This window comes from Sinohyriopsis cumingii, chromosome 14 (genome assembly GCF_028554795.1).
Source record: "Sinohyriopsis cumingii isolate HCF-2022 chromosome 14, ASM2855479v2, whole genome shotgun sequence".
In the NCBI taxonomy this organism is placed as follows: domain Eukaryota; kingdom Metazoa; phylum Mollusca; class Bivalvia; order Unionida; family Unionidae; genus Sinohyriopsis; species Sinohyriopsis cumingii.
In genome coordinates this window covers 14031294-14050421 of record NC_142974.1, presented here as the reverse complement: position 1 = coordinate 14050421, position 19128 = coordinate 14031294, and the positions used below count along the sequence as shown (strand labels likewise).

The 19128-nt window shown below is 35.0% G+C and overlaps 1 protein-coding gene across 1 annotated transcript; it reads right to left on the bottom strand.

Moving 5' to 3' along the window:
- Window positions 1-2611: 2611 nt before the first annotated feature.
- LOC149783286 (uncharacterized) lies at window positions 2612-12275 on the bottom strand. Its single transcript, XM_089933090.1, has 4 exons — window positions 12131-12275; window positions 6919-7131; window positions 5892-6035; window positions 2612-5162 (listed from the first exon to the last, which is right to left on the bottom strand). The coding sequence occupies exons 2-4, from the start codon at window positions 7121-7123 to the stop codon at window positions 4972-4974; spliced, it is 540 nt and encodes a 179-aa protein (XP_089789216.1). The 5' UTR covers window positions 7124-7131; window positions 12131-12275; the 3' UTR covers window positions 2612-4971.
- Between the last annotated feature and the right edge of the window lie 6853 nt (window positions 12276-19128).

Here is a 19128-nt window from a genome sequence, read left to right as displayed (position 1 = left end):
TTTGTCTCTTTCCGTTAACAATAAACCCTTGTTCCTGTTCAATGTGTTTGTTTTGTGTGAATGTAGTGTGACTATAACCACTAACTATTTTGCTGAGGTGATTATAGCTAATCGTGTGTTTTGTAGATAAAAATAAATTTCCTTCTCCACAATGCATTGATTGTAAATAACATGGATTTTGTTAGTATGAGTTTGTTATTTTTTTAAAAAATTATTTTAGATTAGCACTCTCACCCCTATGCATTGTTTGGTAGGTGATTCTCTGTCTATAAAGTTATAAGTCCAGCCCCGCCAGACGTTATAGATTTGTTCCCTCGCTGTCGCTGTTTGGCCCAATTGATGTCAAACCCTTGCCACCTTGTTGCCAATGTCCAGTATCGTTACGTCACCCCACCTGTTCTATTCCTATTGTCCCTGGACAAATCCTATATTTTTTGGCGCTATACAGGCCCAACCCTTTGTCCTTATAAATTTTGTCCGTGAATCTTTCCAGGGTGTTTTGCATTGGTCATTCCCTTTGTCCGTGAATCGCCGTGAAAAGCTATAACGCTTGGTGGGGCTGATCAGATACCTTCATATAAATGTTGGCGGGGCGGGATATATAACTTGATATAACACTTGGTGGAGCGGGACATATAACTTTATATAACACCTGGCGGACTGTGTTGCCATTGGCCATGAAGTCACCCCACCTGTTCCATTCCTATGGTCCCTAGACGAACCCAATATGTTTTGTCGCTAGACAGGCCCAATACTTTTGGTCGCTAGACACGCCCAATATTTCCACATATTAAATTTCCCTTGTCGCCAGAGTCGCCCACGACCATTTTAACATGGAAGTCCCATTGAGGCTGAATCGCTTACATTAAGCCAAGACAGTCACAATCCCTTGACGCTAGACAATCATAATCCCTTGAAGCTAGACAATCACAATCCCTTGAGCCTCTGTAGTCTCACCCATGTTAATTTATCCCATGTAAAATTCCCCTTGTCGCCAGAGTTTCACACGACGTTTTTGTCTGGGATTTCCATTGATACTAGACAGTTCCGATTTTTTTTAGCCAGTCGCAATCCCTTGTCCCTATACATCCCATGTTAAATTTCCCCATGTTAAATTCCCCTTTACTCCAAGGTACCCCCCACCCCGTTTTAACATAGAAGTCGCATTGACGCTAGGGTGTCCCACTACACTATTTGTATATTCTAACTTACGTCTTGCACAAAAGTTGTTTATTTAACATTCTTGTGCAGAAAACGTTAGGTTCGTCCTCAAGTAAAACCGAAATCCTGGGTGGGTATACACGAAACTAATTTCAAAATGGTATAATGTTCGTTTGTTTTACATTAGTATGACTTAACAATACCCAATTCCATGTCGTAAGTAAATAGTTTATGCCACGTTCCACGCACCTAATGCACATAATTACTCCTATCTCAAACCGCTAACCACTTATATAGGAATTACTTGTATTAAGAAATTTGACAAGGGCTAGTTTACGAAACTAATCCAACATGCCATTCAGTCCCATGAATGTGGTACAGTTTAAATGATGATTATACCTACTAATTGGCTAATTAATCTGTTTCCGAATATTTTCCCAACGCCTATTCCTAATAATAAATTAGGTAATCTGTTCACATTGGCAACATCTATTGCGCATCTGCTTCGTATGCGAGAGATCGCAGGTTCGAATCCCGGCCGAATCATAGCAATTGTAATAAACACTGCCTCGCCTAGCGCTCAGCATTAAGAGGTTAGCTTTAGGACCGGTATGCCTGGTGTCAGGATAATGTGACAGGGTGGGACATGCTGCATGTCTGCGGCATGATGCCCCAGTCCCAGGCATCACTATAAGCTGCCGAACTGCAGACTTGGTAGCGATATGACCGAAAACAATTGTTAAAGCTACGTTAATCATCCAAATCACACACAACCTCTATTACAATAAGCATAGGTATGATCCATGCAGATGAGATAATACCTTACAGATTTTCTCTTGCAGTCACCGCTCATTCTTAGCATATATAGGAAACGATTGCATGCTTGGTTTAACTGCATATTTAACTCATTATTGGCCATAACATTATTGGCCATGGCATGATTGGTTTAACTGCACATTAAACTCATTATTGGCCATTGCTTGCTTGGATGAACTACACATTTAACTCATTATTGGCCATTGCTTGCTTGGTTTAACTGCACATTTAACTCATTATTGGCCATAACATTATTGGTCATTGCTTGCTTGGTTTAACTGCACATTTAACTCATTATTGGCCATAACATTATTGGTCATTGCTTGCTTGGTTTAACTGCACATTTAACTCATTATTGGCCATAACATTATTGGTCATTGCTTGCTTGGTTTAACTGCACATTTAACTCATTATTGGCCATAAAAATTTGATTGAGTATGTGGGAGCTAAATGCCATTCCCAAGTACAGACTGATGCCGCTGACACGTGCAAGACTGGGTATTATCAAACCGACGGTCCGTGAACTGCGAATCAAACGCTCTACCAAATGAACTACCGTGGCTCACAATGAATAAAAAAAGAAACAATCAAAGGAAAGTCGCATTATTTTTATTATATGTTATATTAAAGTGCATTCTTAGGTATTTTATTATAAATGAAATCCAACTGACAATAATCCAACGACAACTATCCAACTGACAATCGTACAACTGACAATCCTCCAACGACAATCATCCAACGACAACCATGAAACTGACAATCATTCATCTGACAATCATCCAAATGACAATTGTCTAACTGACAATCATCCAACGACAATCATCCAATTGACAATCTCTTATAGTCTCGGCTTGGCCAATGTGGCTATGTGAACAAGTTGGCCATTAGATTCCCATGGGTCGGTAGTTCTTCCCGGAGTTTTCCTGGGTTCTTCCTCCATAACACATACTGGCCGGCATGCATCCTGTTATGTGCTGAAAATGGGTTAAATTAAGAGTACAAGACCCAGTTGAAAATATATTAATTGTATTCACAAAATGACAAATCAGTATTGCAATCAAACGTTTTAACAGCGGAAAAAATAGTGACAATAAATGGCTTACATTACAAGAATGAACCGATCGTACTTTTGGATGGCGGTTTTAATTAATGTTCAGATTTGACCGAGCAATGAAAAAATATATATTTTCTAACGTAGTGGTAATCAGGTGCAAGCGTTATAAACATTCAACATATTTGACAAGCAGATAATCTGCTCTAATTAGAGGACTTGAACCTTTATTTTGTCTAACTCTCAACATCTGATTCTTGTTTTACCTAAGAGAATATCCTCAGTGCACAATGACAATAATAGAGCAGCATAATTTACATTGCATAAATGACAGCACATGTGAGGCGTACGATAAAAAGAATGGGGGTTTGGGTGTGAAAGTTTACTGCGGAACCTTCTTTGTTAACGGATGTGCGGACAGAAAAAGGGAACTGACAAATAGACTTGCAGGCACACATTGATATTACTATACCTCACAGAAACTATTAAAGGAGGCGAGTGAATGAAGAATGGAACGAATCTCTCAGGATTATAATATACCAGTAGGTTTTCTAGACGTGTCACATATATTTTACCTTCTTATACATGTAGCCTTAATATATCTGGGTAACTGACATTAATTTGTACCCCGATGAATCTCAAAAAGATGTTATATTCCAATCTATTTCCATCCTCTGGATTGGAGTGTCTGCCATCTTTCCGGAAAACCTTGAATAAGGTTTGAAATGGTACGGAGAAATAAGATGACGCAGTATGTCTTTCAAGTACCTATCTATCAGAAGTGTGGCCTGCTTCATTAAGGTACGATTGAATTACAGAATGCTGGATACAAGATCACCAAATTGACAACAAATTCCATACAATATAGCAGATTGGGAATACTAGTCTCGTTCTGTCTGCGAGAACGATATATGTACAGGCTACATACCATTACGTCAGAGTTAATTAGCAATTATTGAAGTACTGAACAAGGGATAAGCTAGTATAATTAATCCTGCAAATAACGTCTGTTAGCTACGAACAAATTATATCAGTTACTCGAGAGGCAAATCATCTAAACTCATTCAGTTTTCAACGTCAGTCAAACCAGACTAAATTAATGATAGACCTAATTATCCAACCTTTATGAGCAGTTGATATTTATAAATAGGCGAAGAAGTATTAAATAATGTGTAAAGGGAACCTGTGAAAATGTTTCTTCTTAGAGAGGTTTACCGTATATAAAAGTGATCGTTGTATCAAAACTAAATGCATATTTCATCGATGTATGAGGGTAAGTAATAATTATACTGTAGATAATTATGATTAGTCATTACGTTATATGAGAACAATGTATAAGAGATGACCATCATTTGTGTGGTCAGTCTGAACCTCCAGCTATGGTTAACTTTTATGCATTTGAATCATTTGACCCCTGTTAGGTCGACAGTTAAAGAGTTTTTATATTTGTATCCACCCCACGATCTGTAGTTGGGTGTATATTTTCAAAAAACAGGCAATTTTTTTTTATATAAAACGTGGATCTTTATTTAGAATTTTAATTCATGTTTCTCTTTCTATTTTACAATGGCGTATTTATCTAAATTCCCCATTCCAGGTTTTCATCCCTTCTGTCCCCAAGCGTAAATATGAATGGTGAGGGTGAGAATTGAATTGCGACTTTGGGCGGTGGGTCATAGTGCAACCTACATCTCCATTAAACAAGTTAGTTACATGCAATAAAACGATAATCGTGTATCAATCCCTGGCAAGCATCATTACACAGTTCTCATAAGGGTAGGGAAACTGCCGAAAGATCAAGATCTTTTTTAAATACATTAATGTATACACTATTTTGATACGTGTTCCGCAGGTTTCAGGAAAGTGCTCTCTGAGCTCAAGGAAGTTGTTAGCATATGTACAAGCAAAGGATGGATGTTCACACGGTTTGTCTCTACAAATTCTCAAAACTTCGAATGCGGCTGTTCACTGGATTCTGCTTTCCAACCTAGGAGAAGCAGAATTCCAGCAACGATCGACAGAAAGCCTGACACGATGGCGAGGATGAATCCCACGGAAAGACTGCATTGTACAAACAGTTGTTCATCCTTGTACTTTGCTGCCCAGATGATGGCTCCGACAATCATAATCACACCTAAATTGTATAAAACAAGTGTGGATGTATATAATGCTGACTCAAAGTATGTATAAACATAATTATATTACGTAGTAGACAGATAATGATGTGTTATATATAATTCATAGGTTTTTCAATTATTTATACAAATGTATTACCTGACCCTGAGTATCTAAGAGTCAAACGTCTCCAAATTTGCATAATTCCATCATTTTTGTACCTTATTTGAATATATATATATATATTTATATATATATATATATATATATATATATATATATATATATATATATATATATATATATATATATAAGTCAATATTTCTGCACGTTGACGAATGTAGACGTTTGGCTGGTTTATCTGTTATTATATTAACTTCCATCCAGTAGTATCTCAGTGGTTAGCTAGCTGCGTTACAGAAGAGACAATGGTTTTAAAAATACAGATTCAGCCCATGGTTTGTCCTTGTGCGAAGCTCTTTCCTCCAACTACATCAGCAGAAACTAATCTAATTATATTGATGTAACATAAAGCGCTAAACAAAATCAAAGTAACTCTGCCACAAGAACTGACTTTATTTGTATTGTCAGCTAGCATTTTTGTTTAGACAATATAAGTATAATGAAATATATTTGAATATTGTTCTCTGGAAGATAAAGAGAGAGTGAACGCTTTGATCTTACATCAATCTTCATCTTGTTGATTTACTTCAAAATAAAGATACATGGATGATCTATTTAAACTTACCACCACCAACTGCACTTGGCCCTGGTACTTTCCCCGCGACTTTGCTGTTCTTGGCGATGAAAATATGCAGAAAGGCGAGTAAAACAGCGAACAATATTTCACAAATGCCTGCCACCTCAATCGCTGATGTAGCTATTATCCATCCTACGTGCAAGACAAACAAGGAGAAAGAAATGTCCTTAAGCCGGGAAAGAATATTTTACTTGTAGAGATGCCAAAACATTTACATTCGCATAAAGTCTAGTCATTAAGATTATATATTAATAATTGTCATCACAAACATAATCATCTTTTTTATAGATCACGAGCAATTTTATGCTCTTACCTGAATCAGGTCAATTTGATAAACAAAATGAAGACATTCTGTACATTGCTGAGACATGAATAAAAATAACAAAATTATATATAATAATGTACCAGGACTCACAGGACTCACAAATATATATATATATATATATATATATATATATATATATATATATATATATATATATATATATATATATATATATATATATATATTAGAGAAATTGATAGAATAAGATGTTTGTAAGGAACGTTTTCAAAGCTCGCGCTGTAAATATAACTTAGCCAGGAGTATAGCAACAGATTATATCAAATAAAACGATTAAGAAAATAGATACACATGCCATGGATAAACAAATAACTAAATTGACGGAAACCCAAAGTGACATGTTCGAGTGATTAGATGAAATAGACAAGCAAACAAACATATTGAATTGTCTACGGTGTATTGACAAAAATAAAACTTCACGGGGGTCTTATTTTAATAATTGTAAAACTTGATATGATTGAGGTATAATGTAGAATGAAAATTAAACTGACATAGATACATGCTTACTGAGAGAGAGAGAGAGAGAAAGAGAGAGAAAGAGAGAGAGAGAGAGAGAGAGAGAGAGAGAGAGAGAGAAAGAGAGAGAGAGGAGAGAGAGAGAGAGAGAGAGAGAGAGAGGGGGGGGGGAAGGAAGAGAGAGAGAGAGAAGGTGGGCTACTTTCCTCCTATTACCTGGTGTTTGTTCATATGACCCGCAAACCACCTCACCTCCTACTGAAACGGAGGCGCAAGCTCGCCACAGTCCAAATGATACTTCTGCTATTCCCAAATCAAATGCCAGCCATTTTGGAACAGCTATGGCTGCGATGCCTAAAACAACTGACACGGCCCCGCACGCCGCTCCAGCGATTGTCATGGGTGGTTTACTCAGATTCATTTTAAAATCTAATAAATAAAAATTAAATACCGTTAAATATAAATATATATTTCAGTGTTAACGACAAGATACCGATATCGTTTTGTTTCCAAATTATCAGACTTTCACCCACTGACGGAATGTAGCTAATAGTATGTGGCCAATATTCTAAAAACTGTATAATTGTATAATTGCTCCTACAGTCATATGCAAAATATGACTGGACCACATGAGAGAGAGACAGAGGGGGGTTATCTTTATCAATCAGCAACTAAAAAAGAAAACATTTCCATACTTCCAAAAAGCATTTCCTTTCAATGTATACACAGCATGCGGATACAACCCGTTCATCCATAAATTATTGTTTCAGTCAATATTGGTTTGATACGGTCAAAACCAAAAGCGTCCTTAAAAATCAACACGATCAACAGGTGATAAGTATTTCGAAGAATTTTTACAATAACACATTATAAAGACCTTTGTTTGCATAATTTTTAGGTTAATATCTATCCTTCCATCACCATTGTTGAAATGAACAATCATTCAATGGCATCGTCACAGTTTTGATGTTTTGTTTCCACTGCACGCGTGTTTAATCATTCATAAACCAGAGACTTTATTGTTATTTGCACAGGGTTAGAATCTTAAAGTAAAAAAAATTCTCTGGGTTTCCTCACTGATTATAATATTGTAAGAAGACCTTCTGTATTCTATGCTTTGTCCAAAGAACCTTTGATTCCTTTTATTTTGGTGTGTGATCGACAGGTGTAGTTTGGGTTATAGATTATACAGATTGGACTTACTAAAATTGTGCACCTATAAACAGTCTCCGCTTGGAAATATTCACTTCCTTGACTTAGAAGTAGATCGTAAGAAAAAGAAGGGCCGATAACTTTGTTACATTATTTTTTTGGTAATTCATTATCGGCACTTTCCGAAGCTGCTATTATCTAGTCCGATTTTCCCTATTTTAATAACTACTACATTAGTGTACTTTTGACTAAATCAGGCTGAATTGTTTAGCCTAAGTGAGCAGATATCTTAATTAGCTGTGCTTAGATTGTGTACAGTTTCCACAAGTACAATTATCGAAAGAAATTTCAACCACAGTACATGAAAGCAAAGTGAAGTGAAGTAATTTGGACTTTTAACGTAGCTTTAACAATTTTTTAGTCACATCGCTACGATGTCTGCATTGTGGCAGTTTATAGTGATGCCTAGCACTGGGACATAATGCCGCAGACATGTAACATAATGTTGCACCCAGTCACATTATCCTGACTCCAGGCCGACCAGTATTAACACTAAGAGCGCCAAGCGAGGCAGCTGTTAATACCATTTTTGTAAGTCTTTGGTATGCCTCGGCCAGGGATCGAACCCACGACCTCCCGCATCAGAGGCGGACGCTCTAACTACTAGGCCACCGAAGCGATGTGTAGATGAAAGTAACATATATATATATATATATATATATATATATATATATATATATATATATATATATATATATATATATATATATATATATATATATATATATATAGTGGGTACCCTAAATAGATCGTGAACGTCTGAGAGAGTGCGGGTTTAAGGTGAAGTTGTTTACATTTGCAAGATACGCGATGGAGATAATGTTGGTATACCTGAGTGTATATATATATATATATATATATATATATATATATATATATATATATATATATATATATATATATATATATATATATACGTACTTGGATACAATGTGTTCGGCTCCAACGTCTGAGATTCAATTCCTCGGCCAAATTCCAATCTTATATGTATTTCTAAGGCTTTGCTATTACGTTCCTTTGATCAGGGCCAATAAGATGGGGTGGAGGCGACCAGGTCCCGGGCCGAACAAAACGTTTTAATTTTGTAAAAGAAAAATTGAGTTTGAACAAGAACATAGATAGGCCCGGGTGTTTCTTATCCCAGGGTCCGTGATAGCTCCCAAGGGCCCTGCCTTTGTTACAAAATCTAATCACACATACCATTTCATTTATGCGGTCCGCCTGATGAAATTAGCTCAGTCAGAATGTTATATCGCCTAACTCGCCTAAGCCAGACAAATAATGGCGGTCAGAGATCATAACAATCCAATAGCACGATATGCGGCGCCCTCAAATTTCAGATTTTTTTTCATCCTATATTCTAAGTGTCCTAAGTGCCCTTTGGGCTTCTCGTCAAAATGTTCTGAATTTGCAAAAGAAATCTTTGATCGCGCTGATGAAATGCTGCATTTTATTTCAAGTTTTTGAAAGACTAGTAGATTAATAATATGCATCCCCTTGTATGCCCATCACCCTTAAAAAGATCGTCAACTTTGTCTACGAAGCGAACCATGTAACCTATGGATGGGGAACAGAGTGCTTGGATTGTCTATAACTAGTGCTCTCTTGGCTTTAACATACATGTAACTTTAGAACTAAATATCATGTTAAAGAACGTGTACCGCATATATCGTTTCACATTTGAAACCTACCACTTTGGAAAATTAAGAGATTTAATAAAACACGAAATGATTTTTTTTTACAAAAAAACAACATAAACAAAACCGATTTATAGCGCGTTTGTACATGCGTTACAGAAACCAGGGAATGACTAGCCTATTTGGTACCATAACCTTTCCAGACTTCGTTGTAACCAATGTACTGATTTGCTTTGTAAAATGGGGTTTAGGCTGACATGCGTACACAACACATTGTTAACGAATATACTTTTCTTATAATCTGGAAAGTTGATGACAAATGAGAGTTGTTTTCGAGGTTTTTATATGCTACAAATACGGTCAATTAAATATAGGTCGTCCATTAGCGGAACCGAGATAAAATGGAAAGACCCTCGAAAAAGGGTTTCAGCACAACACTTGAATAAGATTTTTTAAATTTCATGTTAGCATTTCATTAATGATAGCTAAGATATCCCCATCCTCATACATACACCTGAGAACGGAAGTATTTATACATAATTATCGATACTTTCATCGGCTTATTAATGTATTATTTTGTATTCTCATAATACAGTGTATTTATACAAAAAACACTAAAACACTTAACAACTCAATCAAGCTATCTTTTAAATTGTCAAGCGTAATTTGGTATGGAATTTTATTGAAAGGCTTATATTTGATTTGTACCTTGCAAACATACGTGCTGCTGTTTTGTTTAGGAATCGTTTTATTGTTGACAGTATCAGAAGGTAATTCAAATGATAGCTTGTGGATGTACGGTTTGGGATAGCCATGCAATAATCTTAAGAGATAAATATTTTGTAGTGTGAGATAGTCACACAACTATGTCGTGTGGTAATGTTTTCACACTTAACGTACACAGAGTGACCATGATTTGGGGTGTGGATGGGGTTTAGGGCGCTGATCGCCGTAATGCTTCAAAATTGACAAAATATTATCACCGCACTTGTGGCCTAGTGGTTAGAGCGTCCGCCTCGGATGCGGGAGTTCGTGGGTTCGATCTCCGGCCGCGTCATACCAAAGACTTACAAAAATGGTACTAACAGCTGCCTCGCTTGGCGCTCAGCTTCAAGAGGTTAGTGTTAGGACTGGTCGACCAGGTGTCAGGATAATGTGACTGGGTGGGACATCATGCTATATGTCTGCTGCATGATGCCCTAGTGTTAGACTTCACTATAAACTGCCACATTGCAGATATCGTAGCGATATGACTGAAAAATTGTTAAAGGTGCGTTCTAAATCCAATCACATCACATCACAGAATATTATCTTCCTTAAATCTTATTCCAATCCCATACAGATATACATACTGGAGTAAAATCTATAATGAACTCGTTTTCAGTTAATTTACCGTCCTATAGATGAAAATCGAAGGCTTTTAAAGTAATGTTATTATTGTACACCAATCAGTGAAAAAGAGGTGTGTAATATATACTATACTACCCAGCTGTATTATCCAGTAACAAATAAACTGAATTTCACTCTGTTAAGTTCTTTCTTTTTAATGAGTTTATTTTATTTTTACAGGAATGTTTAAGGTAAAGAACAAAAGTACTTCTAATAGTAATGGTGTCAGTGTACTTTTGTAAAAGTGGAAACATATATAATTCTTAAAAAGAGCCTGGAATATAAAGCTTTCCTAAAAAAAAACCACATTATGCATTAAAAGTTAATTGTTGAATGATATATATATATATATATATATATATATATATATATATATATATATATATATATATATATTATAATTTCGTAAAATATATGTTAGTAAAATGGTAAAACACGCAAAATCCTTTAACCGTATGAAGCAGGATCAGAATCAGGAAGGGAATAAATACCCATGTTAATAATAAATCTACCATTATATAGTTTCATTGAATTTTTTCTTTAAAGACAGGAAGTAAAAAGTGAGATGGTCGGAGATGGATTTTCTTATGTATAATGAAGATGGATTTATGTCCACCAGATTGGGGAGGAAAGTACGTGTACCTATATGAACGCGAATAAACCAACACTCACAAGCATGCCTTAGAGTTACAAATGTAAAAGAACAAGTATTACTGTGAATATGTATGTTATATGGCTATTACTTGTCGTCATTTCCCTTTTTTTCTTGTTATTACATCGTAGTCCTATGTTATTCTTTTACTTCAATGTCCATTATTTGGAAAGAAGTGTTTATGTTTTATTAACAGGTTAATTAGTTATGTAAATTAGCAGTTTTAAAAAAGGAATTAACGAATACTTATAACGTTTTCGTTGGGATTCGAAAATTACAAAGTCCATACACTTTTAGTTTTGGACACGTATCAATTAAACAGACAAACCGGCAAGCAAGAAATGTGACGGAATCCAAATGTGCACAAAATAGAACAGAGATGATGAACTAACCATCAGTAGAATAACGAAACAAACAGACGCAAATGCTAGCATTGAAACTAATCAGATTATATATGGAAGAGAACAGAGATGGTGTATGAAACGTTAGGAAGAGAGAAAAACGGACATAGAGACATGAAGGGAAAAAAAAACTTTACCTGTATTCACCGTTATTGCTGCCTTGATGATTGAATGACTTCTGGTCTGGATTATTTATCAAATAAAGTAGAAAGCCAAGCCCATCCATACAGTGCCCTAAAGCAAGACAATGAGGTCATCTGTTCAAGTTACTACTTGCTCAGTATCTGCCAGCACGTAATCGTCAGTTCAGGATCAATCACAATGGTTGATCAAGACAGGGCAGGTTCTCTTACCTTCCTATCCAACACAAATAATTTGCGATCACTCTTGTCCAACACGATGTCCCAGCCAGCGTACATCAGTCAGTAAATTTCTTCACCATATGTGTGTGTGTGTGTGTCTGTGTGTGTGTGTTCCTTCGTCAACTGATACTTTTTTAACTCAGAAAGAGCTTGTTTGTGAAAGTTAAGTACGTGCTTTGCACGTACAGTATATTCATATTTTTGCTCTTTTTGTTGCTCTATCAATGTATTCGGCAGCGATATATTAGAATATCGTGCACGTATGACAAAAAAACTTGCTTGATATGGAACACAGAAGGACTAGTTCGTAAAATCAAAGCCTCGTTTTTAACAAGAATACTTCTTCCATAATATGTATCAGCTCAGGCAGTCTTTGCAGTTGATACTATAACTATATTCGTGGTTCTTTCTCAACTACTGACAGATCAGGTAATTACAATTAGCAATTCTTCTCACGAAAATGTTCAGAAAAGAATTCAGTATCTTAATGATTTATCAAACTAAATACAAATGTAAATCATCAAATAAAACTGTACCTTTTTATCTATAATTTAGTAACCCAACGGCAATATTATTATTTTGTGTACATTACCGTCTGACGTTTTGTTTTTTATATTCCGACACTTGGTGAGGACACTTCAGGTTTCGTACACCTTTGCTAGCATCCATTGATCTTCGTGAAACATATTTGCTTGCCTGAGTCCGTTTGATTTATGCCACAACTTTATCCTACACAAACTGACTATGCAGATCGAATCTACGGTAAGTAGAAAAAGCTATACTAAATGTTATAAACTTGTGAATTTAAGTTAATGAGACCGTATTGAGTTAGGCGTTGCCTACGCATATAAATCTATAAAGAAAGAAAAGGTTAATGAATTCATTTTAGTAAGATAAATTTAAGAACAAGAAGCAAATTGATGACCGAGAAATAATGCAGCTGAACGAATAGGTGGGTGGTTCATTTTCACCAGATTAATTTATCACATGACCATATTACGTGCTGGCATGATCTATCTTTAACAGATGACAACGCTAAATACGTTGAAGTTTGGCCGTCTTTAAACCTTTGAACCTTTGTATACGGAAGACAAGTTTAATTTAAACATATTTATGCATTTGCAATCTAACAGAAGAAACGAAAGCAAAGTACAAATTTGAAAAAGTGTGCAATAGTGTTCCTTTGAATGGTATCTCTGATATAAAATTTAAGTTAAAATTATGAGGGGTTAATGGTCCTCACAGACGTTTGATATAATTGTAAATCATATTTATGAATAAGATCAGATGTGAGTGTACCTTCCACGAGTTTGTATATCAAATGTTTGTTTTCAATTGCGTTAAGGTTAAGGTTGTTTTAAAGTAGTTTATCCATTTTTTTTAAACTAAGAAAAAATAAATAGTTTGTGATATTGTTGTATTTATAAATGGTTTGATATATTTGTGAGTAAAATCAAAAATGGAATTTATATTTAGCCAGATAGATAGATAGATAGAGAGAGAGAGAGAGAGAGAGAGAGAGAGATCCCTTTTATTTAATTACTTTTTCTCACCAATCTCCTTATACCAAATGCTGTATTTCATCATATTTTTAGCACGATTGCTCCAGAGTCAACAATAGATTTTATTTGTTATTTTATTTATTTAAAAAGCAATGCTTCAAATATATCTGCTAAATTTGTTATATTCGTGTGAAAAATTCAAAATGGTAGGTATTTCATCCTAAATAAAACATCGCCGCCAATCTTTTCCATTGCGGATTTTTGCACGGTTCACCATTTTCTTCATTACAGATTCTACAGCTTGCTTTCTACGCTTGCATACATATACACGTGCACCATTTAATCCTGCCTCGCTATAGCTATTTAAGATTTATTTCTCTAATCTTCGTTGCTGTGGAATTGGGTGGCAATATATATTTAGCTATGGTTCAGTTGTTACTATCATTTTTCATAAGGCATGCGTACAATGCTCTTAACTTGGGATATAAATTCAGTTCGAGTAATTAATGTATCTGTGTGTGGCATGTTACCCCATCATTTTAGCACTTTGCAAAGTCTACTTAAATGTTGTTACTAGAACAAAATAGTTAAAATTAGTATTCTATCTGAACACTGTTATTGATATCGTACGTTTGTATAGGTTAATGTAAGCCCCATTACATACAAACTTAACACTGTTCTTGATATCGTACGTTTGTAAAGGTTAATGTAAGCCCCATTACATTCAAACTTAACACTGTTCTTGATATCGTACGTTTGTAAAGGTTAATGTAAGCCCCATTACATTCAAACTTAACACTGTTCTTGATATCGTACGTTTGTATAGGTTAATGTAAGCCCCATTACATACAAACTTAACACTGTTCTTGATATCGTACGTTTGTAAAGGTTAATGTAAGCCCCATTACATTCAAACTTAACACTGTTCTTGATATCGTACGTTTTTAAAGGTTAATGTAAGCCCCATTACATACAAACTTAACACTGTTCTTGATATCGTACGTTTGTATAGTTTAATGTAAACGCCATCACATACAACTAAAGTTTCATTCATCATACAAATCTACCGCAAACATCGTTTAATTACGTTGACATGAATGGATCTTATCACGGGTAATGTATGCCTGTATTCGTATCGCGGGAGATAAAAGTTCAATTGATAATATATATCACTAAATGAATACTGAGCAACTTAATTCTATAAAGGGCCTTAGCATAATGCTGCGCCGATTTAACATAGTTATAAAACAATACGGATCTATTTGCGGGAAGTCAGGTCAAACATGATAAATCCTGAACAACGAAGCTTTCAAAGACAGTCAAATCATGCTTTGTGAACCTTTAATTTCTCCCCCATCAAATACAATAAAACAAAACAAAAAAAAAAGATGTGAATCTGACATTAGCAACAAGCGGATAAAGTAAATTCACCGAAAGTATAACGATTCACGACGACTTTATTTGGAAACCAGCTTAAAATAAAATGTTCAATTGAATTTAATAATGTCAAACATGAACGTGTACTTATCACATGAAGGGTTTGTTATGCGATCTAAGAGATAATTCAACCAGATTACAAAATATTATGGTGTTATACGTGGAATCAAACTATATTTACAAACAGTAAATTTGCGACTAGAGAAAAAATCTGCACACATTTTACCCGAAGAATATTGAAGTTCTACTCAGGAAACAAAAAGGAGAAAGAAAGATATATAATAGTTTAATAGCATCATTTTTACAATGTTCGAGAAACCATTTTTCCAAATTTAACAGTACAAAAGACAAGAATTGGTGGAGCAGGGCATATTCCGTAAAAAATGACTTTTGATATAAATATATGGTGGCTCAAGCTTAGAACCAAAACATACTGAAAACAACTATTTGTTTTAAAAATCAAAATTGATTTTGTAGCTGATCAAATGTGTCCTTTCCTTAGTTGTGAGGAAGAAACGATGAAATATTTATTTTGCAATATTGCTGTAAATTCTTGGGGTCGGAATTTACATTTTTGAACAATGGAGATTGGAGTAAATTTTGAGATTTCTGACAAAATCATTTTTTATAGATTTAAATCAATGTTGCCATTAAAAGGTAATAAATCTAATAGTACTGCTTGCAAAATGTTTTAAACTTAGATAGAAACTTCAAAACATACAATGCTGCTTTGATCTGGTAATTCAATTTAAATTTAAAGCTAATAAGCCTGACCTTGGAAATCCAAAAGTGCAAAAGTTATTTACCAAATGGAATCATGTGTAAACATATTTTATTGGGTATTGGAGTAGTGGTTCTGAAATTGAAACCTTCTCCTCGTTTGTCTTATGGTTTAAATAATGTAACAAGATTTACATATTACATGCATACAGTGTTTGTTTATGCCCATAACCTTTACAGTGTACACAAGAACAAGATTGTAAAAAAAGGAGCGAACTGATAAAATCACTGTTTATTTCACAGATTATATGGACGCGGTATCTTGTCACTGGACAATATCCAGTCATGACATTAACATACAACCCAGTGCCATAATCGTTTCTTCTAAAACATATCATTTGAAAGAAACAAGAAACATTACCAGCATATTGTACAGTGATCATAATCATGCATATCACATGCTAAAACACAACATAGTTTCATCACGTGATAGCAGCTTCAGCTATCATTATCCTAAACAGTATCGACTACTTAATGAAACATGGGATCAGCCATACAAATGTTAATTCTATGATCAACAGCTAAAACGAAGAATAAAGCAAAAGGGGTACGTAAAATAAATGATGAAAATGACATTAGACAAGGGAAGAAATTGGCAGAACGTTTTTGAAATAAGGCACATAGTGTGGTTTCGACATATGGATTACGAAAATCACCGACATTGCATACGTAATATCTGACAAACGTGTATTGCAAAATTCAAGTTGTAAACGAAACCTTGAATCATAGTATACATAGGTTCTGGGATGGACAATTAATCCTATAAAATACTTTGTAGCCATGTTTTATCGTATGATAAACAAACGCACTAACCGTGGCTTAAACCTCAGTAATAACTGTATTACAAGACAGCAAGTCGTGTACACCAACATTGAATTATCCCCGCCAACCTCGATATAATTGCATAAAATACCACGTTATTCGCATAATCTGCGATGGCTGATCGTTTTATCATGTAGAGTAAACAGACTATAACAATTCAGCATACCACTGTATCATTTACACTCCTAGCATGGTTTAACCTGAACAACGTTTACAGTTGTACAATATGAAATCAAATAAATGTACGCTTGCAAATCCTCTGAAGAGAACGGTGAGGACAAAACTGTTAATTGGAAACTTTCGAGTGTAGTAAGATGCGATTACACCCGAATCAGTCGCGCAATGTTTAAGTGACAAAATATGGAGTCGCTTTCTTTTACGAGCACGCCAATGGGAATGTATCGTTCACATATCAGCCAATAGAGAACGCATCGTTCACATATCAGCCAATAGGGAAAAGCACACTTCACATATCAGCCAATGGAGAACTCATCGTTCACGTATAAACCAATGGGGAACGCATCCTTCACATATCAGCCAACGGGGAACACATCGTCTGCATATAAGCCAATGGGAGAGGCATCTTTCACATATTAGCCAATAAAACCTCATGTGAATCTGACACTTAAATATCCATGTATTAAACTTTTTTTTCTTTCTTTCAACTGTCTTAAAGAGTGGAGAAAGGGGTCCCAAAATGTTTAACATAACAGTGATATAAATAATCTCACATTTGAAGATCAGGTTACCATTCTAAAGAATGAACTAAATTTAACTATGCCCGGTTGCATGTGATAAAGCCATATGTAAACTTAATCTGATATGGACAGAATGCAGAGACCACATTGATTCTGACTTTATGACCTGCCCAACCTTTCTGTGCCACGAAATCTACAGTAGAAAAAGAAGGTGATTATGATAGGTCCTTAAGAGTCATTAAAAGTGGTAAGAGTTACTGGTTGATGTCTAAGAAGGTATGAATAATTTGCTTTGTTTTTGTGACCGCGAATTGTTGCAATGTGGCTAGAAAGAGAAACGAGAGGCAAGATGTTATATCATCAAAATGTTTGTGTTTTTACTCCAGCATCTTTTGCACGTGACTTTTATTCCTGATTTTCAACATGAATCGTTTTACTTGTTATGACAATTTAAACTTTCAGCGTTTCATGTGGATCTCGCGTGATGTGTATGCTTCATGTGGGTCTCGCGTGATGTGTATGCCTCATAACATTTATATTATTTGAATATTATTTCAAATTGTAGTGCTCGTATGGTGATGAAGTGAAGCTCTTAATAAAGCGAACAATATCGTCATTTGGATGAGTTGCGTCAGGTGACTGGACGGTCCAATTAAATTCATGTCTTATTAATTTATCTTGTGGTTATTTAAGCACTTTAAATATCTCAAAGATTGTGAAATATTTTAATCGAGTTTATATATTTTGTTTCCTTCAATTATTTCCAATATTCTTTACACATATTCTTGTCGTCGTGAACAGTTACAAATAAACACGGTTTATTCCCTAACCATGAATAACTTTCTGATTGAATGTTCGTTTAACACTTTTTCTTAAGAAGCGGTGAATTGTCCATTTATTAATTAGTGGGAAATCAAATACGTTGTCCTTTGAAAAAACAACTAGAGTCGTAACGTTCAATTTTTTCATTCATGTAATGTATAAGTACTGGGCCACTAACTGTTTTACGACAGTTAAATCAGTTTACTTGTGGACTAATAAAAAGTATGATACTAACTATTTTGAGATGCGCCAAACAGCTAGTACATGTATTTATTTTTGTACATTATATATTCAACCAACTGCAACCTATGTATTACTAAAGCTAAATTAAGTTGACATCAAAATATTTTTTACTTTTTTATTTCATGTATTCCATTAGCTAGTAAAAAGATAGCATATGGACTCCTATTGTTAGTCTGTATTATTAGGTGTCAACAAGATAGTCCACATGTACAGGACTAAAATAAATGCTGTGAAACACCTGTACTTTAAGGTTGAAACAGATTTCTCTAAATGTAATAAATGAATGCGTGCATGGTTTGGATGCCTTCCTAATGCAGAAATTACTTTTTATGTACTATACATTAGCATTATGTACTATAAAACTTCTTTAAAACGTTACACGTTATTTTGCTCATGTTGCTCATGTTGACAGTCATGAACAATAAGCTTCATTTTGCGTACTGGTGATTTTGAAATAGTAAAGCAATAG

Bases quoted from the DNA above. Each gene is read 5' to 3' on its own strand.
- LOC149783286 (XM_089933090.1), bottom strand. From the start codon at position 7,123: ATGAATCTGAGTAAACCACCCATGACAATCGCTGGAGCGGCGTGCGGG. The intron at 6,036-6,918 runs GTAATAGGAGGA...TCTTGCACGTAG, and splicing joins GTCATATGAACAAACACCAG to GATGGATAATAGCTACATCA. The intron at 5,163-5,891 runs GTAAGTTTAAAT...TATACAATTTAG, and splicing joins GCCAAGTGCAGTTGGTGGTG to GTGTGATTATGATTGTCGGA.